Genomic DNA, 25,308 nt, shown 5'->3' with positions numbered 1-25,308 from the left:
CATGTTATCTTTAGATGTGTCATTAATTTCCTCCCCTAATTCTCCTGTATGTGTGTTTTAAACACAAACGTCTGAAAACTAGACTAATGGTCTTGTGCTGCTCGTGTCTGTGACTTGGGTATGTTGACAGAGCTGAGCTGTAGTTCACAGCAGCAGTCTGTTGACATGTCCTATGGCCCAACAACTGGTTCACCACATCAGCGCCACATTGGGTCACATAATCCCAGTTCCCAGCAGCTACCGGAGAGGCAAACAGCATATTAGATTAGTAAGCACTTTGTCTAGCACTCTGAGAGCATTGTTTAGTCTTTTTGTGTTGTTATTACTGTAGGTGTCTCTGTTTTCTGTTCCCATGTGTTTTTACTTGGCCAGTCTCTCTGCGGTTTGTGTCTGTCTCTGAGTGTTAACAGAAGATCTGTTGGCAGTGTTATAGGCAATAAACACTACGTTTATATATCTTTAACGTCTTTATTCCGTCTAGGTACAGAACAACTCAGAGGCCGCCATTTCCACTTCACGACCTAACACACTACACCGCGCATGCGCACAAGCGTACATGCGTTCCCGGGTCAAAGGGTAAACACAAAGAGGGAAATACAAGTTAACAATCTCCCTATCCTTTTTTATATGAAATAATAAAACAATGTAAAAGTAATACCTGTCAAAAGATTTCAAATAAACATACAAAGTCATCCAGTGACTATAAACAAAAAAAATACCTCTTAAGTGACATCCTGGTACATTCAGTGTGAGTTTGACAAAAGATGAACATGTTAACAATGCAAACAAAGTTTTCAGTGCTTTGAATTGTCTGTGCAAATGAAGTTTTCACCCCAGATTCCACAGTCCTTCACTTAGTGCTTTCAAAAGCACCAGAGCCGATGCTCCCTTTTTGGTAAGACAGTCAGCGAGTTGGCCTTTTGTGTCTGACCATACCATCTCCTTGATTTTCTTACTTTTTATGAGCTCCTTAATGCTGCTTATGTCCAACCTGAGTCTCTTCTCTGTGACCTGTTTTGTTGACTTAAGGGCATCGAACAGAGATCGATTGTCAGTCACACAGACCAACGTAGGAGCATTCAGTTCAGCATTACCAGTGGTGAGCTCAGAAAAAAGAGTTGCAAGAAAAATAGCATTGTCTATTCCATCTGACATAGCAAGTGTTTCTCCTGCGAGGGTGCTTCGTACAACACGTCTAATTCTCTTGGATTGCCAACAGAGAGGAGAAAACTTCCCTCTTTCTCCCATAAGGGTGATCAACGTTCCACCCTGTGTACCTCCATCTGGAAGATTACCAAGAGAAGCATCACTGAAAACAACCAAGTTAAGAGCATCATTGTTTCCCAAATGCTGAAACTTGAGGGACACTTTTTCTGACTTAAGCCTGCGGATGACTTTATTTACCTCATGCATAGACTGCACTGTAGCATTTTTGATATTAGATGCCAAACTACACGAGTCAAACATAACATCTGGTCTGGTCTGCTTGGCAACCCATAGGATCTGTCCTATTTTTGACCTAAGCTGCTCTTTTTCAGTGTCATTAAGGGGGGCATCCCTCTGTATGGCACGTGCTGGTTGCATGTGAAGAGGCTGTAGATTATCAATGTAACTGTGCTGGTGTACCTGAACTACCCCATCAACAGTAGCAAAATCCATCCCCACATAGCAGAAATGCTCATGCTCCTCGCGTCCTACATGGAACGCAGCCTTCAGTAGGGGAATCACATCTTCTGAAAAGTTTTGCGAGCCTGCCCAAAGAAAATCATCTACATGGCATGCAAGTACTCCAGTAACCTTAGACTGCTCGTCTAACCAATAAAAGACTGCTGGATCCACCTGTGACATTTTACCACCTGTGCTCAGTATGATTTCTTTCACTTTGTTATACCAATATAGAGATGCATCAGCAAGACCATATACACATTTCTTTAGTTTCCATAGAACATTTTTACTGCCTGCCTCAGGAGGGGGCCGGATATAAATATCCCTGGACAGCTTCATGCCCTGCAAGAATGCAGATTTGATGTCCATAGAATGGACTTGCCACTGGTTTTGACAGATTACTGATAACAATAGCCTAAGAGATTCTGAGGCACAGGTTGGAGAATCTTTCTGTAACTTTTGCATATTAAGCTCTTCAAAACCTCTGGCTACGAGACGTGCTTTAGGCACAATACCCTTGGGAGTTTCTTTGAGAGTACAGACCCATCTGGTGGAGACACATTTTTGGCCTGCATTTTCAACCTCCTCAAACACATCATTATTGTGCCAATTCTTTATTTCTTCTTGTTTTGCTGCATCAAATGAAATGTCTTTTGTTATGAGTACATCAGCTTCCCTGTCTTCTGACTCAATGTTAAGACTATCAACATGTGACATATCAACTGACTCCTTCTGTCCCTCACTGCCATCAGGTTCAAGATGTTGTAGGTTATACCAGTTTTTGTGTTTTCCTGTGGCTTTTCCTGCTTTGCCTAAAACTCTGGCTGTATGTTGAACACCGTCATCTCTGCTCACAAATGTTACAGTCTGACCTGTTCTTAACTTTACACCTGCAGAAGGGGCGGGGTTACCACAGGCCCTGTGTTCTGTGTCAGTTTGTGTCACATTAGTTTGTGTCAAGGGTGGATGCAACACTTCTCCTGTATTCACTTCCCTGTCACTGATGTTCTCCTGTTCATTGTCGGTATTCTGGTCACTATCTGAGCTATCTACTGCAGTGTTTGTCATGCCTTCCCCACTTTCTGCTTTTCTGTTAGCATCATCTTGTGTAGTTTGCTTGTCCTGCTCCTGTGTGTTAACCTTACAAAGCCTGGAGTGATGCACTCGAACAAGAATCCCACCATGTCTTACAAATACAACAGCTCCATCCTGACCAATAACCACCCCTGGTCCCTTCCACTCAGTGCAGTTTGCTCGTTTGTAATACACTCTGTCTCCTGTCACATATTTGTCATCTGTAGGTCTGAGCTGCTTGCGAAGTGCCCTCCTAATTCTCTCTGAGCATTCAGCTTCAGTGAATGCTTTCCTGGAAGCATGTAAAGCTGATATGTGTTCTCCTACCTTAGCACTTACAGTGGTACCCTCTAAAGCAGGTAGTTTATCAACTAATACAGAGGGGAGGTTAGGATTCTGTCCAAATACTAGTTGATGTGGGCTGTAACCATGAACATTAAGCATACTGTTCTTGGCCATAAGGGCCCAGTCAAGAGCAGTGTGCCAGTCACATCCATTTTCCCGTTTTACTTTCTGGATGATTTCGGTGAGTGTCTGATTGTGTCTCTCCAGCAGGCCGTTGCTCCAGGGACTGTATCCTGCTGTTGTTCTTGTCTCAATATTGAAGTTTTCTGCCATGTCTCTGATTTCCTCATTATTGAATTCTCCACCGTTGTCACTGTATAGTCTCCGGGGGGGACCATGTACACTTATCCATGTGTGAATGAAGGAGTTAACGATTTCACAGGATTTCTTTGTTTTCACAATGTTTCCAGCGCTGAAACGTGTGAAATGATCGATGATATGGAGATACCATACTCCTGGTTCCAACTCATGCAGGTCCACTGCTACAGTTTCATTATACTCGGAGGCCAAAGGCAAACCTGCAGCAGGCTTTGGCTTTGTCTTGCTGTACCTCTTGCATATGTCACAGTCATGTACTATTTGTTGCAAAATAGTAATACATTCTTTGTCCTTATTTCCTGCGCTATGAATGAGCCTCTGTAGACGATCTGCTGAAGCATGGCCAAACTGTTTGTGAAGCTTCAGGAGAACTTTATGTTTCTCATCAGTGGACATGTTTTCTGTCACTGTAAGAACTTCATCTTCAGCTTGACTTGTTGCGTCTGATGACATGTTTTCAGTGACAGTGAGGACCTCATTTTCAATCTGACTCTTTTCAGTATCTTTGTCTCTGATGTCTACACAGTAGTGGCCAGAGCTAGTGAATTCAAGAGGCACAGGTTGTCTGAACATCACAGCTCGGTCATTTTTCATGTCCAAAATGGTTCCTGCTTTCTTCAAAGATGTTTTGCTCAGCAGCAGTGGGATATCAACTTCGACCACTTCAGCTTCAACGTGACATCTTGTCTGTCCTATTTTAGCAGGTAGTTTCACTTTTCTGGTGGAATATACTAAGTTTCCATCTCCGAATCGAAATGGCCTGCAACTGGGGATTTCTGTTTGCAGCACCTGGTTCACTTGGTCTGGGCTGAGGTCTTTCACATAGCTTTCCAGCCATTTCTCCCCACATACAGTACGAGTACAAGCAGTGTCAATAATAGCTGACCCCAGGGATTCAGCCAGGAAGATTTCTGAGTCGGACATGGAGGCTTTTGTAAACAGTGTGATGTTACATTCCTCAATATTTTCATCTTCAGTTAATTTTACTTGTTCACTCTTCTTATGAGGACAATCTTTAGCCCAATGAAACGTGCTCTGACAGATGGCGCATCTTGATCTCTTACCGAATTTATCCAGTGGATTGGTACCCGGTAAAGGCTGCCTCTGTTGTCCACTCTGTAACCGTTTTCCTCGTCCTTGCTGTCTTTGCTCTGTAAAGAACGCCACGTCCTGCTGATTCACTTGTATTCCGTTTGACGTGCCTGGCGTTTTTCCTCCGAAAATCCTCTTAAGTGCCGACTTCATGTCAGCAAACTTTAGGTCCGTGCACGCCGTCAGTGCAAGTTGCCTGTTTTTCACGTCCAGACAAGCCGTGTCCAAGAGCTTAAATGCTAACACAGCATCGGGTAGTGTCATCTTGTACTTTTTCATCCGGTTATATCGCTGCTCAAAGTCAATGATATAGTCCGACATGGACACAGAACTGTCTTTTGTAATGCCATCAAAATGGGAATACGCTTCATATGCGCGGTCTTTTTCCTCTCTTAGGAACATACTATCCAGTTTCGCTAACAACGTGTCCATACCGTTATCACTGTCCAAGTCTTCTGCGGGTATTTCCATTGCTGTTTCCCGGGCTCTTCCTTCAAGCCCCAAGGCGACAGCGAGTGCCTGTTTCTTTTTGTCGAGTTCTGTAACCCGCTTCCAGATGTTGATTTCATTTTTCCAACCTTCGTATGGCCGGGTCTCGTCAAACTTCGGCGGAACTTTGTAACTAGTAGCCATCCTCTGCTACCAATGTTATAGGCAATAAACACTACGTTTATATATCTTTAACGTCTTTATTCCGTCTAGGTACAGAACAACTCAGAGGCCGCCATTTCCACTTCACGACCTAACACACTACACCGCGCATGCGCACAAGCGTACATGCGTTCCCGGGTCAAAGGGTAAACACAAAGAGGGAAATACAAGTTAACAGGCAGGACAAGAGAATTTGCAAGATTATAAGCAGACACTTGAGCAGTTGAAAGGACAGGACCATTTAGACATCTTCTGCACATTATTATACATGCAATGCTGTTATTAAGAACATCTTATCTTATAGTTTTTTCTTACTTGTTAAGATTTTGGAAATGAAATCTATCTGCTGTTATACTTGTACAGATGAAACTGAACTACGTGGTAAATGGTTGTATTTCGGTGAAATGCTGTATGTTTCGAGTTCAAAGGTCAGTAATATCACCTCTGCTCTGTACACTGAACCAGACCCGGATGTCTCTTTCTCTAATGAGTTCTAATGAGACAGTTTCCTCCCCTGTCTTTCCCTAATGTCCCCATGATGCTTTGATCATTAGCAAAATCACAACAGAGTGAAAAAGTCCATCAGAAGTCACAGAGGCTAATAAAAGATAATATTCCTTAACTTAAATTTGCCTTTCTTCCCCCCATTCAGCCCACATTGGTATTCATAAAAAACCCAACATACCGATATGGCAGTGTTGGTGTTGTTCCTGGAACATCATTTCTACTTGCAGAACAGTAGAGGAATACCACATCTAGAGTGAGCTGTTGTGGCTGAGTGGGTCATCTATGGGTTTAGGGAACTAAAATACTTGATTAGGTTTAGGAAAACATAGTTTGGGTTGAAATAGACCCTTTCACAACATTAAATATGTGTTTGAAAGGATTACATTTTTTTTTTTTCTTTTTTTTTTTTCTTTAAGTTGCCAAGCTATGACATTATTAAAACATGATTGGCCTGTTTTAATGGATCATGCACATGTGTGGAAACTGCACTAGTTTTAACATCATAGTGTATTTCCAGGTGTTGGGGAGTACTAGTGCATATGTGAAAACCTTTGTAGAAAGCCTTTTGTGGTTCCAGTGGGAGCTGTATGAGTCTGATAATTGTGTGAGTCAGAGTTAGTTGGTTCTGAAGACTACAAGTCTGAAAATGGAAAAAACTCATGGGATGTGGAGTTAGGAATATGCTTACCAGACCTCTGTAACCAACTTGTCTGCTTCAGGCTCTAGACTACATTAGCTGCTACTAGCATAACACACCAGAATGTCTGCCCAAACTGTCAGCAGAGCTGGCTCTGTGACTCAAACCCCCTAAGCTCATCTCACTGTCAGTAAGCCACTGCAGATGCTGGCCAAGACAGGCACTTTAATCAGACAAGGGATTATTAGAGGTGTGTGTTTGGGTATGAGTGGGTGTGTGTGGGTGTGTATGTGTTAAATGCTCTCCCAGTCGCTAGAGGCTGACTAGGTTGAAGTGGGTTCAGGAGACTAGTGGATCTGCCAAGTGTGTATGTGCAGCAGTATCAGTGGGAGCCAAGGACTGCAGATGTCTCCCATTCAGCCTCAGTTTCACACCCCCTTCCCTGCTCTGAGAGGAGGGGGAGTCAGAAAAGGACAGAAGAGTGCAGCCTCAGACTGTGAAGGAACAATGACTTCTGTTGTCAGGCCTCTGTGCCATTCAAGCACAGCCTCCATCACTATCTGTGCGGCTGAAAGTAGCCTCCACAGGGCTGAAACACGCAGAGGAATCCTGAAATCCTGTAGACACTGAACGGATGGAGTCTGTTTAGATAACTTGTGTCACATTTGCACTCTGTTGGCTGTGTTCTTCTGACAAACCACTTACTGTCTCCTGGGTGAGTGTCTTTTCTTTCTGATGTGATTGCAGGAAGAGTGTTTTGTCAAGAGATCCCTCTAGTTTATTTGAAGTCAGCCCGGCATCCCCCTGTGGTTGGTTTTGCCGTTTGATGTGTATAATGAGGTACTTTAATCAATTGCATTTGTCTTTCTTTTCCTCATGTACTAGTTTCCAGAGTTCCTCAGGCATAGAGACAGGGCAATAAGTTGCCCTAAATGAAACAGTGTCTGAATGTACTTGTCACCAGGAGGAAATTAAGATATCATGCTGTTTCTCATCTTAAAATAAGAGCTGCTTTGTGTGTGATGAGACTATCGGCACATAGACCCAGCCACAAAGGCTTGATGCAACCATGCTTGTGTCTGTCAAATTTAGCTACCTGGTTCTAAGCATGTGATACACATTTCCTATCTTTAAATATCTTAATATTGTTTGTTTGTTTTGTTGTGGGCTGCAGAAAATGTGTATGTTTGTAATTCTAGTTCTATTTCATTTTCAAATAAAACCCAGCAGATGTCAGCTCATTTTTGTTTATATCTCACCAATGGCAAAAAAGATGTGGATAACTCTCCATTAAATGTGTATGTATGCTCAGAACACTGGGACACTGGTACATGGTCACACTCGTACAATTCAGCCCTCAGGCTTTGTAGCTTATTTTGGTAGTCTTATGAGGGTTTCCTGAGGAGTGTGTTGTGTTTGTTTTTCTGAGAGTTTGTTCATATGGGGGAATGCAGATGCACACTTGAGATGTGTGTTTGGTTTGTGTCGTCATTCCTACACTTTTTTGTTCTGTGAGGAGAGATGCAACATCCTCCTCCGAACGGAAATATACATCAATTGCAACTATACATCAAACATCTGAAGCATTTCATTGTTTGTTAACAGTGAAATTACTCAGAATTTAAGTTTAACTATAAATTTGCCATTTATTATAGATGTTATCTATGGTGTAGCATATATTCTCACAATCCTTTTCTTTTCCTTCACTCCCTGGATGGCTTTTTGGATCATTACACATGATAACAAGTGGATCACTTTACGGAAAAATAACAGATTTATTTTACTGCTCATTCTTGCATTGGCTGATCTTTTTCCACTATAGCAAACTGTAAAGGAAACCACAATGATTCCTTTAGAACTGTCATTTAAATACCAATTAACAACCTCAGGTTTTATTAGAAAAGCTTTGTTACGTCAAAAACAATAGCACAGAACAGGAACATCCTCACCAGTCATACTCTTCACAAAGATTACATAATGTATAATGGACACCCAGTGTTGTGCGTGCATCAGTATTTGACGACCTGAGAATGTGACTCAAAAAGCAACTAGGGCCTCTATGTCTTTAGAATCGCTTTAAGAGTTTCCCTACATTAACGTTACATAGTTTTGCTTTAATCCTCCAGCTTAATGCAGGCACACTGGCTGCCTCGACTCTCTGTTTCTCTCTCCTGTCTGTTTCTCTCTATCAGCAACGTTATCTGCTTTCTTTGTGAGCAGTATGTTTTGTAAAGTCGCCTTAAAAACACACCTGGCTTTAAGGATTTGCTTTACCTGTGAATCTGTGATCATAACAGCAAGTGAGGAGGAAGCTTGTTGTAAATTATGAGGATGATTAAAACCATTGTGCACCAAACAACATTGCAACAACCAGGTGCACCTACAAAACAATGGTATAGGTTGCCTATATTCAATAGGAAAGGCTGCATCACAATCAGTGTTTTTACAGGAGGGATATAGTAATGTGTAATGTGTATACATTACAATATAGTAATGTGTGATTGACACAGGAGGGGTAGAGTGAGGGCAGATTGTCCACTAGTTAATCAGTTGTGGATGGCATTCTCTCAGACTGATCTGAAAAATAAAACTATAAAATGATAAAATAGGTTGCCAAATATACTTGGCCGGACATCAACATACCTGGGCAGACCGCCCATGTAGAGTCTATTTGTTGGAAACACTGACATCTGTATTTATGCAGCTCCATTATCTATGATAAGCAAAGCATACAGTGAAAACAAGTTAAAAGAGACTTCAAGAAGTGTTTCACCACTGTAAAGCTGGTCCTTGCACAAAGCTGGGCTGTCTATGCAGCAGAAAGATCACTTTTTTTTTTTTAACAATATGGTAGTACCTAAACAGTACACTAATATGAGGAGAGAAATTGACAATGAACAGGATCATGGTTTATATTTGATCAGCACTGCCTTGTTTTACAGCTTGATTAGAGTTTTTTCAGCCTCCATTTTAACAATAGGGAGGACACTTCCAGTTCACAATCCTTCTCTTGTACAGCTAAACAGAAACTAAAGTGTGTTTCTGAAAAACATTTAAGTTGAGAAACAGACAGTGTAGTAACAGGATCTTGGTTTATAGTTAATCAGCACTGCCTGGTTTTGACAGTTTTGCAAGATATCCCTCATCCAAGAGAGCGAGACAGAGCGGCATCTCTCTCTCGAACTGACTATACTCTTTGTGTCCTTGGATGCAGCATACAAAATGCAGAACAGCAATCTGTAGTTGATACAACAGCCTGAAAATCCTGCAAAAGTATGAACGTAAAACATGTTTGTTTGGTACAGACCCCAACACTTTACATCTCACATCATCATGAATTAAATAGTTTTTTTGTTCAGTGAAAATGCAAATTTGATGCAATAAATGATCATTCCCACTTGTCATGAATCACATTGCAATCTTAATGTCTGTCAAAGATAATCATCACATGATTTTTTTTACCGTATCCTGCAGCCCTACATTTTGTCTGAGATGAAAAGAATCTGTGACGCTGCAGTAAATATTTTCAGGAGGTACTTGTCATTTCCTGTTTCTGGCTGTCCATAGGCCAACAATTACCTACCAGATATTAGGAATGCAAAGTCAAAGTCAAATTGTGATAAGAGGTTCACTTAGCTATTCCCAAAGCTTTCTGCTGTATCCCATGAACGTGTTTAGTGATTAAAACAGGCTCAGCTTTGGTCACGTAATGACATGTGCATGAATTCTCTGTTCAAAGGTGGTCTCTGGTCTCAGATGGGAATGATCTTTTTCAGGCAGACTCCTGATCAATGCTTTAGACCCAGCTGATGCTGTGATTAGTTTTAGTCTGAATTTCACAGACAGCTGATGTTTTCAGTGCTCTTTATATCTCGTCTTCAGTGTCCTTGACGTTTCATGATGTCGATCTCCACAGTTGGTGCAAGAGTTCCTCTATTTTTATTTTACTAGCAGATATCTTCATGGTAAAAATTGAATTCTTCCACCATAATTTCACAAACTCAAAAGTCTTCAACAGGATTCATACCAAGTGGCTGTCAAATCATCTAACAGCATGCCAACATCTGACAAACAGTCCATTCCATATCAGTTAATGCAGTGATTGTGCAGGTGGACAAAGTTTGCAAAAGAGTCCCTCAATTTTTGATGTGTACAACCGAGTGCAACAACACAAATGCTTTCAGGAGGGACTTTTCTAAAGTGTGCACAGTTTTCCCTGTTTGTAAAATTCACCACGTCTCACCTTTCTTTATGATGGCAGGCTTTTAGCTTCACCTTCGAGCATGACCGTTGGGACAGCTACAGACACACTGAGGCAACCCTTACCACTAAAGTGATCTTTACTGTTAAATACAAAACTCAGATTTTTGACATTGATGTTGTTGCTATTTTCATGATCCTGTGTTCTGTGATAATGTTTAACATTGCTGCTGCTGCTGTTGTGAGAGAGAAAACAGTGTGAGTGTTGGGTCTCAGGGTTGCATTGAACTGTCTGGTACAAAAGCACTGTTTGTCTGTGACTCTCTGTCTCTCTCTGTGTGTGTGTGTGTGTGTGTGTGTGTGTGTGTGTGTGTGTGTGTGTGTGTGTGAGATGCAGAATTCCTGTATTCCACTGTACAGCACGTTAAATGCAAAACACACCAGACAAATTGCTCATCACTCTTCAACTGGTTGTCTCTTTGAATATATTCAGAGCTGTTTCAGATGGCCACAGTGGTTTTAATCTATTTATGTATCTAAAAAAGCCTCCCTCTGCAGCACATAGCCACTGCTTATGTTGAGACTGTGTTCAAGGGCCAATTTGTCTACAAACGTACAGTCTCTTCAAAACACCCACACTCGTCTATGACTAGGCCCATACACGGCATAGTCAGTGCAGTTTATTAGTCAGCTTGGAGTTTAATAAACAGAGCTCTTGTGTCTGTCGTCCTTCAATCCGAGAGATGAGAAAACAGTTTCTTTTTGTTAACAGATGTCATGGGGAAAAAAATAAAAAGTGGTATTGACGCTTTCAGGTCACACTAAACCAAATAAAGAGAGACAGCTGAGGACAAGTGGAATAGATATGGCTAACTACTTTGTTTTTAACCACTTTTAGCTTTAAAATACTGAATTTTCAACCAGATTACATATTCACGCACCCAGCATTTCACATTTGTTTCTTATTCTCAATATTTCTTTTAATAATCAAAAGAAGAAAGAGTCACTTTGCAGATTAAAGTTTTTTTAGGGGGAAACTGTGAGAAAGAATTCATAATTTCTCAATAAAAATCTTACTTTGCGTTAATGAAAGTCTTGCTCTGAGCAAGACTTTCATTAACGCAAAGTAAGATTTTTGCTGTTTGCAGTGTGGCACAGGGGTCTCTATTCTAATCAGATTGTTTTTTTGTTTTTATTTTTGTTTTTGTTATATATTATATTTTAAATTCATAACAACACACAAGTACATACATCAAACAAAATCAGCCACAGCACAAAGATGGGAAACAAACAAACAAACAACGAACAACAACGAAAACAACCCAGACAGCTACAAAAATTAAATGACTGTCTCCATTTAAATATAAATAATACTCTTCTATCTTCTGGTCTTCTGGTAACGGAGACAATATTAGGAATACCACCCCACGAAAAGCCAAACAATTATCTTGTTTCCCATTTAGAGCAGCAGCCTATCATAAGGAACAAAGCAATCAGCGAGGAATATATTTATATAAGTACAATACCTTTAAATAAATAAATAACTCTTAAACTCTTAAACTTGAGCGGGGGCAAAGACTAACCTGCCAGTGAGTTGATATGTTCAGTAATGGGGCCCCAGATACTGTCAGATTCAACAGATAATGTACCAATACTTGAATTGCTACGAAGCCTCTCAAGATATATCCCTCAAACCATTTCCCTGAGCCATCTAGAGAAGCTAGGAGGGTCAGTAGACTTCCAATTATTAAGTATTAACCTTTTTGCCACCAAAGTGCCAAATCTGATGGTCTCCTGCATAGGGCGTGGAAGTGAGAAAAAGGCTTCGGAGCAACCAAGCAATACAAAAACTACATCAGGTTCCAGCTGTACATCATAAACATTACAATACCAAGAAAAAATTTGTTGCCAAAAAGGAACAATCTTAGAGCCAAACCAAAACATATGCCCCAGAGTCCCTATTTCCTGGTTGCACCTGTCACAGATATTGGAAACGTCAGGATACATTTTACTCAGCTTTTCTTTGGAGTAATGTAATCTATGCATAGACTGTGCATCTCACAGTTAAATTAAGTAAACTGATGTTCTTGGTTTAGGTTGTTCCTGGTTTAAATAAAAAAATAGATAATTTTATCCAGCTTAATTGCTAATATATCAGTTTGTGCATAGGAACTTTAGGTTGTGTTTATTTCTCAATGTCAAGTGCTAAAAAAAAGTACTTTGGGAATCCATCTAATTCAAAACATTCAAAACATTTTCAAATGAATCCCATCCCTATATTTTACACAAGTTAAAATGAAGGAATATTGTGCCTCAAAATACCTCAAAAGTGCAGCCATTATTTCTCTAATCTGACAAACTTGATTGGTCAGCTGTTATTGAAGAGTCACTGATCATGTTGAACTTACTGTGCAAGCTTATTTGGGCTGCGCTGCTCACAGTTACACCTGCTGACTGATTGATTGACTAATTTCTCTCTTTTGTTCCAGCTCTACGATAAGATCAACACTAAGTCGTCTCCACAGATCAGAAACCCCCCCAGTGATGCCGTGCAGAGAGCCAAAGAGGTGAATAAACACAAAAACACATTTTCTCTTTTCCACAATCACACACTGACTTTGCATACATACAACAAATAAACAGCACAAAAAGTAAGGAAATTTGTGTTTGGTAGATTATTTCTTTGCCGTAACGATGCTTCTTGGCAATAAATCTTATACCGTTGGAAAGTCTGTTTATTTCCCTTTTATATGGTGCCACATTTGTAAGGCTGGTGACCAGCATGAGGAGGAGGAGCCAGGCTGTTGTGGCTGTGTATGGTTCTTCCACACGCTACTGAGGCTCCTGTTTGTTAAATTAATAAATTGTTAAATTGCCAATATGTCTTGTTTCTTCAGACTTCAATCATCCAATCCACCAAACAACACCAAACAAAAGTCTAATAGAATAAGCTGTTTGGCAGAGAAGATTTGGCAAATTTTTCATGGGCACAGCCCACATACTCAGCTCTGCTGCTCATCCCACAAATGCATGTTCCTTACAAATGTGGCACCATTTAAAATGGAAATAAACAGGCTTTCCAACGGTATAAGATTTATTGCCAAGAAGCATCGTTACAGCAAAGAAATAATCTACCAACCACAAATTTCCTTACTTTTTGTGCTATGTTTATATATGCATCTGTATTAACACAAGCATATACACAATGCATGTCTGTCCTGTTCCTCTTCATGTGATGTGTGTGATAACAAAGAATTGAAAATGCTATAAAGATGACAGGACTCAGTAGTTGCTGGACTCTCTCTTAAAACACTTCTCACACTTCTGTCAGTGCTCAAGCTGAATTAATCCTTCTGGCCTCTTGCCCACTAAAGTTCTAACTCATGGCTGCTGTGGATCCTTCTGCTCACCTGCTCTGTTCAGTTAGGGCTTCTCAGTGTGGGGTCTGGGTACAACCAGCGGCCCTCGAGATGGCCATGGAGAGTACTTCAACTATAATTCTATACCTTGAAGATAATCTTGATTTTGAAAATGTATACCACTACTATGTAATAATCAAAAACTACACAGTGTGGGTCAGTATTGTCTTTGTCATAATATTTGAATTTAAGGGTCTATTTGATGAAAACCTATAAGAAATCCAGACCTCACACTAGTAATATATTATAACTAGAGTGCTTTTTTTAAAGTGTATACAGCTCTCTAGGACAGTGGACAGGTGATCATGTCTTTCTCTTTTCTGAAATACCGTTAATATCAGTTGAATGTAATCCTGACCCTGAAGGTTTAAAACATTTTCCAATATTAAATTTGATGGAAGTAAAAATCAGTTTAGTCATTTTCTGAAATATTGACCAAACTGGAGATTCTTTTTTGCTTTGTGGCTTCTAGGAGGTCCACTGTCCAATAGGACTGAATTCGGATTATATGAGTCAAGGGGTTAATGGCAGTACGGCCATGGATAACTAAAGTGTAGGTTGTGATTGTTATTTCAGTGTTCCATTTAACACGGTGATAGCACTACAGCAGCTCTTGCATTCTTTCATTTATTTTGTGATATAGAGGGACAATGTCAATGTAGGCCTGTCCCTGTCCTCTTTTATTCACTGTGATATCACTGTGATAGTGAGAGGAGGCCGCAGCAAGCAGAAGGTTTGTTGTGGAGGTAGCTGTGATATACAACGGAGTCAATATGATGTCACCTATTGGTTTGTCGACTACTGTTCTGAATCCTCAAAAGCCTCAAGTTTGGTATTACGGCCGTTGCCATCTCGTTTATTTGGAGCCAGAAGTGACCATATGTCGATGATAGGATGGATACGCATTGCTACACCTCTATCCTGATTGGATCTGACTGAGAACCCAAGCACATAACGTGGTAGCGACTTGTCAAGGTTGCCACATCCTCAATCATGAGACTATTAACTCATTGGGAAACTGTTTACTAAGGTCATATATTAAGTAAGAGGCAGGGTCATTTTATCATAAGCTTACATAAAACCTGACCTTTTTTTTAAACCAGTAGTTGTTCCCTCCTGGCAATTAGTAAGAATGCAGATTTAATGCACTTCTTCATTGGCTTTTACATTACATACAAAAATTAGCAATTTTTGAGTCTTTGGACTTTATTCACTGGTGACAAAGAAGAAGCCAATATTTGTTAATGTTATTGTTACTGTATACTGTAAATTCAACATGTTTACCATCAATAAAATGTCTTCTGTCTTAGATTTAATTTGAAAGATGAAATCAGTTGAAACAGTTTGTTCAAACAGCTGTTAAATGTTGACAGGTAAGAGGCACTTCAGACACAGAAGCAGACAGGCTTGTACAGCGATGCTGCCACAAACGGACAGTTTTTACAAGATAAAGCATCTTACTGTATTGCATTTATTGCCTTGTGTCACAGAGGATGTCAGTTGGCGGTCCTTTATTGTGACCCAGGACACATGTGCGCACAAACTGCTAAAAGAATGTGGTCACATGTAGCCCAGACCACCTCTGACCACCTCTTGGGTTGGTTTGTTGCGGTGTGACTGATCAGATCTGAAATGCATTTCAGAGGCATTCACATCTGTACTTATAGCTGTCCACTTGTGACAAGATCACTCAGGATGGATGTTAATACCAAATACGAAGAGGGTCTATCACTGTTCACTTTGATGTCTTTGGAGTGCAGCGATACCACCTCGAGGAAGCCCAACATAAGGGGTCCAGACCTTCTTGTTTTGAGGCATTTGGCTAACTGAGCCACTGTGCTGCTCAGTTTGGTTTACAGCTGCACTGAAATTATATTGACTCAAGGAAAGAGAGGGATTGAGTTATTCATTTATTTATGTCCAGTTACTGAGTCCTCTGTAAGCTTCCTGTCAAACTTTAGTGACCTCTTGAGGGTTATTTGTTCATGATCTCACTCACTGTGACACACGCCCATTGTTAGAGCTGCTGAAACCAAAGCCCACTGGCCTGTTCACACAGATCTGTTTCAGTAAAGATATCTGGCTTCTGTGTTTGACCTCCTCATTAGATGCTGCTGGATGTAGCGAACACACACACTCCAACAGTGTATTTGTCCTCTAACAGTGTGTTTTGGTACAGAGAGCTACATTATGATCTCCAGGGTCTGACCCTGGTAATGATGAGTTCTCATACACTCTGTTATTTTGGGTTGGTTTGTTTACCTCTCAGTGTACTCTAACAGTCGAGCAGGATGCAGACTGGAGCGGGTGCTTAACAAGCAGTGTGAAAGGAGAGAAGGCATGAGAAAAACGTGATCAGTGGTGTGTATTTGAGTGTGTCTATGTGCCCTGTGCATACAGGCAGCTACACATAATGTTGTTGTGTTTTATGTCGTGTGCTTGGTTGAGAGAGCAATTAAAAAGTCTGAGCGGTGAAGGAGTGGGTGAGGGCTGGCATCTTAAATCCCAGCACTTTTAAGACAGGGAAAGCCTTTTAGGGGAGCCGAGCTCTGTTTTATGTGGCTTTGGTGTATGTCAAAGAGACCTAGCTAATTAACACAGCTCTGGTAGACTGTGTCCAAGAGGTTTAAGTCTGCTTATAGAGTCTGGTTAACATTTTCCCACTTAAATCAGTCTTGATGGACCAAGAGTGGAGCCACAACAGATGCGACACTGTCTGCATGGTTGTGAGGGAGTACAACAGCCTTTTTTAATCTTCTGTGTGGTGTATTAGTTTTCTGCTGTGTCTTCAGAGAGCCAGGCCCTATAGACACCTCAGCATCAGAAACACGCTACACTCTTATAAGCAAACCAGGGCCTTACTGTAATCATCTCAGACTAGAAAGTTTGTCCTGGCCAGTCTAAACTTCTAAAAGTGAAAAACACAGGAGTGAAAAAATGTTGTCAGCTTTTTATATGTAGTAAGGTAATCATACCTTAACTCATTTGAGTTCCCAGCAACAAATGATGGAACAAATGAACACATTCTGAGAGGTTGTTCTTCTGACTTTCTTAAATGTTATTAGCTTTATTATCTGTTATTGTGGAAATAACATGGATGCAACAAAGAAGATGTGTTGTTTTAATTGCTGAGATCGTTTCAACAACACCTTAATAGCTGTTTCTCCTAAAATCTTGCTTTACCGTAAAGAACTCATTTTTCCACTTATTCTGACACCCCAGTCAAGTCAACATGGCTAACATTACCACAATTCAGACCAGCGAATCGATCATGTGGTTAAAAGAAATACCATACCATACCAAATTATACCACCAGTGTGGGTAGTTTCTTTTCCCCAGGCCAGTGAGAGGTTGTAGCCTACTGGACAGTAACACATCTGCTTTGAGCTGATCACTGTATGTAAGTCTGTTGTTTCATTCTCTCCTGACTCTACACAGGATGGACAAATAAAGTATTTTAGCTGTTTACACTGTTATGACCTTACTATTATTATCTGTCACAGACTTACATAAATGGCATAACTAACACTCTAGCCAACTACTCCTCACAAGTGTCTCACTTTAAAAAGTCAGTGTGGAAACAAGCACAACATAATAATACTACAGTTACACCTTCTCCCTACAGTAGCCATAATGTAAATATACTCATGTCAAATCAATAGGTGAAACATTCAGATGACATTAGTTCATAAAAAGTTCATATGGTTTGCTTTGAAACTCCCAAACCCAATCAACAGAGCAGTGTGTGTATGTCATGGTCCACTCTTATCAAGTTGTGGCTCGTGATTAATTATCACGTTATCTCGGGAAAACATTTGTTGTTTCGTGATAATGGCATAAATCACTTGTGAACTCCAAAAACAAATACAATTTAGTTGTTATTACAGGAAAAAGGAGGAAATATTATTTTTGAATATTTTGTATTCATCACATTATCAATGTGAAAAACTAAAAGAAGGTATTGATGATTTTTGTTTTTGGTATTGAAGTTTTTTTAATCCTAGAATCAAAACGTGTCATACAGCCGTTCAGGGTGTTCAGTTTTCTTATTTTAAGCCTAAGTAAACTTTTAGTAAGGTTAATTCTGAGATACTGGATCAATACTAGGTTAGGACTGCTTCAGTACAGTATCACCTCAAATCAACTCATCATTTAACCTCTGTTGTGCCTTAAGGGACTACACCTACCTCCTCCTCTTCTTTACCTCTGTCTGTACTGATTCACTCTGGTTGACACTGAAATGCTTTGAACCAATCAGACTGCAGCTTCCAGTGGACTCTTTTGGGTTTCTGACCCAGCAGAGCAGTGTTAAGGTGCTTCAAACTTCAACAACGTTTATTTCTAACTGCACTAATAGACTTTCTACCTCCAAACTTGCTCAATACACTCTGTGAGTTTTGGAACTAATTTTTCTTGGGAGTGAAGATACCTACTTTGGCTGTAGATACTAATCTCACAAATTGCCCTAACCCAAAGCCCATTCAGACAGGCTAGCTTTGATTCACTTTCCCCTGAACTCTGTCATCAGTTAACCTTCACGTGTGAGCTCTCTAAAAAGGACAGTCAGCAGCTTGTATAACCATTCTTCCTGTGTCTTCCTTCACTTAAGAGTTCCTCCCAAGATGAAGCAAGTGGCGCTTTGAAACATCTGGAATATGTAAGCCTCAAGACCTCAATACACCACTGCCATGTTTACAGTGCTAATGAGTAGAGCAGAATTGGAGGTGGTTAGGACTGAGGGTGATTGAAAGTCAAGTCACTACACAAATGGTTATTCATTATAGCTATTGTTCTAAATACAGTCGTGGTCAAAAGTTTACATACACATGTCAAGAGCATGTATATCACGGTAGTCTTCAGTTCCAATGATTTCTACAACTCTCATTTTTCTGTGATGGAATGAGAGGAACACATACTTTGCTAACCTGACTCTAGGCCATGACAAAAAATGGGAAAAGGACGCGGAGTGCAAAATGAACATGAGTAATTTATTCAAATTAACATAATAAAACTAAACAATAAACAGTTAAATAAGGTGTGTATGTCAGTGGCATCAGTGGTGTAAATATGGATGTGTGGAGAGATGGTGTGGCATAGGTGTTGGTGGAGCAAAACAATAGTTTAAACAAAACAAGAACAGGTGCAGTCGATGGGAGAAAAGAAAGAGTCCCAGCCCAGTCAGAGGACGGACTTTTATATCCCCCAGAGCACTGAGACCAGGTGTTCCAGACCTGGCTGCTACTGCAATCACCTTCCTCTGGCAACCTCAGAGAGAGACAGGGAAAAGGGTTACAATAACCAACCTGCACAAAATCTCCACCAGTAGCAGGGGCCATCACACAAAAAACCTTCATGAAGTTTGGTTCAAATCTGAATTTATTATGGGTCTGAAAATGTGACCAAATCTGCTGGATCAAAAATGTACATACAGTAACTTGAACAATCAATTTTGGTGATTATAGAAAGTTATGTGAATCAAATGTTCTTTGTAGCATGGCCTCTTAACTTCTTCTGACTGATTGTGATTGACAACAGCTGGTGACTTTTCTGGGTCCATTTAATAGGGCTTGTTTGATACAGCCACTAGGCTCAGCCACAAACACTACAATGGGAAAGTCTAAAGAGCTCAGCATTGATCTGAAAAACACATTACTGATTTGAATAAGTCAGGAAAGTCACTTGGAGCCATTTCATTGCACTTACAGGTCCCAAGATCAACTGTACAAACAACTGTTTGTAAGTATAAAGTGCATGGCACAGTTGTGTCACTGCCACCATCAGGAAGAAAACACAAACTATCACCTGCTGCTGACAGAAAACTGGTCAGGATGGTCAAGAGGCAACCAAAAACCACCAAAGAGCAAGTCTGCAATGAATTAGAAGCTGCTGGAAGACAGGTGTCATTGTCCACAGTCAAGTGTGTTTTGCATCAACATGAGCTGAGAGGCTGCTGGGCAAGTAAGAAGCTCTTGATCCAGACACAGCACCTTAAAGTTCGACTGAAGTTTGCTGCTGATCACATGGACAAAGAAAAAAACAAAGAAAAGGATTATCTCCAAATTCTTCAGGAAACCCTAAAATCATCAGCAAGAAGTTTGGCTCTTGGGTGCAGTTGGGTGTTCCAACAGGACAATGATCCCAAACACACATCAAAAGTGGTAAAGGAAAGGATCAATCAGGCTAGAATTGAGGTTTGGGAATTTTTAATTTATTTTTATTTTTTTCTTTAATTTGGAAGTCCTGACTTGAACCTAATCGAGAACATGTGGACTGTGCTAATGAAACAAGTCTGTGCCAGAAAGCTAACAAATTTAGTTGAACTGATTCTGTCAAGAGGAGTGGTTAAAAATTCAGCCAGAGGATGACCAGAAGTTTGTGGATGGCTATCAAAAGTGCCCTTAATTGAGGTGAAAATGGCCGAGAGACATTAAACCAAGTATTAGAATTACTGTATGTATATATTTGACCCAGCAGATATGGTCATAGAAGACCTATAATAATGAATTAATATTTTTTGTGACAAAGTAGTATGTGTTCCACTCATTCCATCACAGAAAAATGAGATAAATCATTGGAACTGCCATGATATACATGTTCTTTACAAGTATATGTAAACTTTTGAACACTTCACTCTAGGCAGTGAAGTGCCATTTAAGCTGCTCTGTTTTGTGCTCACGATCCCTTTTGCAAAAGGGTCATTCCATGCCAACTTGCGCAGAATTCAGAACATTTCCCTGTTCATATCATGGATTTTTTTGAAAAGATTCATGTTAAAACTTCTATTAAATTTATGGGACCTTGCAAAATCCAAAAGCTGCACTCCAAATACTCCTTTAGTTATGATTTTGAAGTTCAGCCCTCAGAGCTAAATTTAATCATTTTTGTGATTGTACTCTCAATGGACAAGTGCTTATTTTTTCACTGAAATTAGTACTGATCATCCAAGAAACCCTAAAGAAAATTTTCAAAATGTATTTATGGATATAGATTGCCGAATATTTACAGTAATCAAATTAATCACAGATATTATATAACCCCTTCATCATTATCATCATCACCATCATCATCCTAATGCTTTAAAAAGTAGCAATTTTTCATATTTTTCACTGACTGTAATATTACGTTGAATGGTTTATTTTGTAGGTAGTTTTTGTACTGAAATTTTTCAGAAAAAAATTCATGAAATGAAATGGTAGGGGTTAGGTTAGTTAGTATGGAATGACCCAAAGAGACCTGAGAAAGGATAAAACAAGACATAAAGAAAGTACGTAAAGGCAAAAAGTTTCAAATTGGCCAGTGGGAGGAGACATCCTATAGTCCTTTCCATTTATAAGGTGCAAAATAATGGAAGGCAGTCTTCCCAATTTTAGTATTTACCTGAGGGGAAACTAGGGTTAAACAGACCTGAGATGTGCTCGGGAATCTCTGTGCTTGTTACGCCACGTGCTGTTTTGAGGTGAGACTGTTGTCTAGCCAAAGTCCCAGGTATTTTAAAGACTAGACCATTTCTTTGCCAGTACCATTACATGTGTGGATCACAAGGAAGTGAGAACTGTAATTATGGATTCTTGGGAATAATACAGATTGGGCTCTATCTTACGCTCGGCCCAAGGCAGCGCAAAGTGCAGCAAGTGTCATGGCTAGTATCAGACCGACACAGCTGTCACTTTCATGCCCAGACAGTATTATGATGTGATGCGCCTACTCAGGCAGGTTCACACCGTGCATACACTCTGATTTTATGATTTGAGAGGCTGCTTTCAAATATTTTAAACATTTCATGAACGCGGTAATGTACTGTAACAAATATCATGGCACATTTAATCAACCAAACTAAAAGCTGGAGAGGAAACTGGACTGTGTGTGTGTGACCTTTTGATGTGTAGAAGAACAAACAACATTAATTATCATGAAATACTAACCGATCCTGTCAGCAAGTCAGGAGTTTTAAATAATCAGTGAAGTTTATCAGCGGTTCCTCGTGCGCAAATGTGCATGTTAATGTAGAGACACCCTTATAGTTTCCACCGGAGGATCGCTGCAGGTAATGTCATTAAAGTTTCCCTCATTAAGGACGTATTTCTCCTCTCTCATCCCACCAGTTATTGATCAGGATGATACTTTTTATGACCTGTCCTGCCTGATCCACGGACTAAGAATTGCGCACACACAGAGGGACGCAGCAGCGCTGTGAGTTGTTGATGGGACAGATGATTGTGAAACGGACCACTTCCCTGTCCCTTACTGAAGAGTGCTGCTGTTTAATATGTGCCAGGCCCTGGCGCACCTGGCTCTTAAAGGGAATGGGAGAAGACACTCGGATTGGTTTGATTTATGTTCTGCCCAAAACACACCCATGACTAATACAGAGTCTAAATACAACCCCTTTGCAAATTGCACCACACTTTGCGTCCAGATTATCCACCGTTTTACTAGCAAAATGGACTTGGACACGCCCTAAACACACCTAAACGCTATAGAACATCTAAATAGGGCCCATTCTCTCCTTTCAGCATTCAGTACAAACTTGTGGTTGTAGCATATGGTTTGGATATGCCAATGAGTGCTCTTGAGCATAACAGGTAGGCTGAATTTGATGATTACAGTTTAGAGGTGAACAACTACATGTACACACACTCATATAGAACACACCTGTCTGACTGACAGGGTAACTTAAGGAAGAGAGTGTATCATAACTTCACAATGCAGGTTTCAGTAGTACTCATACACCCCCTCAGAGGCCTCACCTCTACAATGCCACATTCACCAGTCAGGCGCAACATAACTAGAGCTGACATCAAACAAAGTCACGTCAAAAGGGCAGGAGGAGGGGCAAATCCTTGACCGAGTTCCTTGACTCACTGAGTGGCATCCAAAGTTGATCTCACATTGGCTGTAAAGATGTTGGAGGCGGTGTCAGGGGAAGTTTTAGGGGGACTGTAAGGTTGTTGGGTCACTCTCCAGACACTGTCTGAGCTGCAGCAGGTACAGTAGGGTGCAAAAGTATGAGTGTGTGATTTGGGCATGAAGAAGAAGAGCTAATGTGGCTTAAGAACAAACCTTTATGATGCTTTTTCTCCTTTCACCTTCAGGTACTGGAAGAAATCTCCTGCTACCCAGAGAACCACGAAGCTAAAGAACTCAGACGGATACTAACCCAGCCACATTTCATGGTGAGTCAAAAAAACAGTTCCTCAGACTGTGAAGTGAGACAGGAAGGGAGGTGTAGATGGAGGTCAGTAAGGCGTGTCTGATGCGATGTGCTGTTTCAGGTCAGAGGCCTGGCTCCCTCATAGTGCTACAAAAGCATAAACTGACATAGGGAGGGAGAAAAAGAGGCACCATCGTGTGCTACATTCCAACGAGTTCAAGTTAGAGCAAAGTGAAGGCAACACCACACGAAGCATGTGAGGATTCTGTGTTTTGTTTCTGAGTGTTTTAGTGGATTTGAATGCTTTTAAGGAAGAAAAATTTGAAATTGTTAAACATTTAGTGAAAGATGATTATTTGTCTCTTTCTGAGATTGAGTTGAGAAGATTCATAAAAACTCTAATGTCTGTGCATTATGTGCAGAGGTCAAGCCAAGAGGCAGTTAGCTTTAGCTTAGCATAAAGACTAGAATTGGGGAAAGGTAACACAATTATCAAACCTATCAGCACCACTAAAGCTCACTGAGACATGTACCTTGTTTGCTTATTTGAACAAAAACCAAGGTGTAAAAATGATGAAGCTGTGGTTTTCGATCTTGGACAGAGACAGCGAGGGTTGTCGTCACTGTGAGGTTACTCGGCACCTGCTAAGCCAAACTAACCGGCTGCTGGCTGAAGCTTCATATTCAACCAACAGATATAAGAGTGATGTTAATCTTTTCCTTTGAAGCAACAAGAAAGCAAATAATTGTATTTCCCAAAATATCAAATATTTCTTTTATCACAAAAAAAGAAAAAAGAAAATTCCTCTGAAGCTCACAAATGGGCATTTTATATCTGGTTTGTTACTTCTGTATAAAAACAGAAAAAGAAAACAATTAGTAGTTTTAACAGGAGTTAGTTTCCATAACTATTCATTGACAAACAACAGTTAATCCATCTACCCCAGGCATGGAAGGATTAGTTAACCCCTTAACCCTGTCGTCATTGGGGGGCAGTCACACACAAACTTACACACACCCACACACACACAGTTCTTAACTTCCTCTATGTCATGGAACTTGAAATTTCTTTTGTGTGTGATGTAGTTTGACATGGAAGTTAAAGTCGCTGCCATCGCCTTCATGTCTCTGCCTCTCTGATCTGCTCTCTTTCCTTGACCGTGTGTGTGTGCTTGTGTGCGTGCGTGTTTGCATGACACTGGAAGACTGACAGATTTTCCCTTTGTGGAGGTTTGATTGCTGTCTTCTGAAGCTGGGACTGGTTTGTTATAGTGCCACTCAAGGGCTTCTGTGGCTGTCAGAAAAGTAGAGTGGAACACTGGATGTGAGGCACAAGGCGCACAAAACATCCTGATTTAGCTCAGACAGTCAGAGGGGCTACAGACCAGTGACACCTGTGGAAAAGGGAGAATACCTTAAACTACGGTAGAGTACAGAGACAAGTGGTGATGTAAATTCCTCCAGCTCTTTAGTGGTGTTATCCTCAGGTGAGGCAATATTTTCGGGGTGCAGGATACTGCTCACTCTTGAGTCAATGTAAAATTTATTGCTGTTACATAACAAGTGTTAGAAGGCTTCTCATCTGTGCATTTACATATTATACAGAAGAGTTTGTACATTTGACGTTCCACTTGTTTCTGGCAGGTGAGTCCTCAGATTTGTATCAGAAAACACCCTTATATTTGTTTGTAATTGTGTCATCTGTAGTAGAACCTAAAATATGTGATAAAAGATGTGATTATCACATCATCATTCTCACGAGTGTATTACATATATGTAAACAAACAAATTAACAAGTTGGTTTGTTGGTTTCTTAGCTGGATTACACAAAAACTATTGAATTGATTTCCATGAAACTTGGATGGAGGATGGGTCTCGCCCAGAATAGACCCCATTCATTTTTGGTGTAAATCCAGATAAAGGGACGGATCCAGGAAATTTTCTTGGATTTCTGAAAGAGGACCACCTCACACTCCACTGTATTTGTTTCCATATAAAGTCTGAGCGTGGCCTCATTCTAATTTGTGTCCACAGGCCTTGTTGCAGGCTCACGACGTGGTGGCCCACGAGGTTTACAGTGACGAGGCTCTGAGGGTGACCCCTCCACCCACCTCACCCTACCTAAACGGAGACTCCCCAGAGAGCACCAACGGAGACATGGACCTGGAGAACGTTACCAGAGTCCGCCTGGTCCAGTTCCAGAAGAATACAGATGAGCCAATGGTACACAGTTAAACCAACTTGCTGCA

At 40.5% G+C, this 25,308-nt stretch overlaps 1 protein-coding gene across 7 annotated transcripts in view; it reads left to right on the top strand.

Moving 5' to 3' along the window:
* Window positions 1-25,308, top strand: part of caska (calcium/calmodulin-dependent serine protein kinase a) — a 197,852-nt gene that overhangs the window by 142,962 nt on the left and 29,582 nt on the right. For 4 of the 7 annotated variants that reach the window (XM_073474297.1, XM_073474295.1, XM_073474293.1 and 1 more), the window contains exons 12-15: window positions 12,979-13,056; window positions 18,518-18,565; window positions 23,001-23,081; window positions 25,094-25,282. In XM_073474297.1, coding sequence (XP_073330398.1) covers window positions 12,979-13,056; window positions 18,518-18,565; window positions 23,001-23,081; window positions 25,094-25,282 — 396 coding nt within the window. The remainder of the gene's footprint in view (window positions 1-12,978; window positions 13,057-18,517; window positions 18,566-23,000; window positions 23,082-25,093; window positions 25,283-25,308) is intronic. The other 3 variants (XM_073474298.1, XM_073474296.1, XM_073474294.1) reach the window with 1 other exon arrangement.

This window comes from Pagrus major, chromosome 9, assembly GCF_040436345.1.
Source record: "Pagrus major chromosome 9, Pma_NU_1.0".
Classification (NCBI taxonomy): Eukaryota; Metazoa; Chordata; class Actinopteri; order Spariformes; family Sparidae; genus Pagrus; species Pagrus major.
This window is presented reverse-complemented; position numbering and strand designations above follow the sequence as displayed.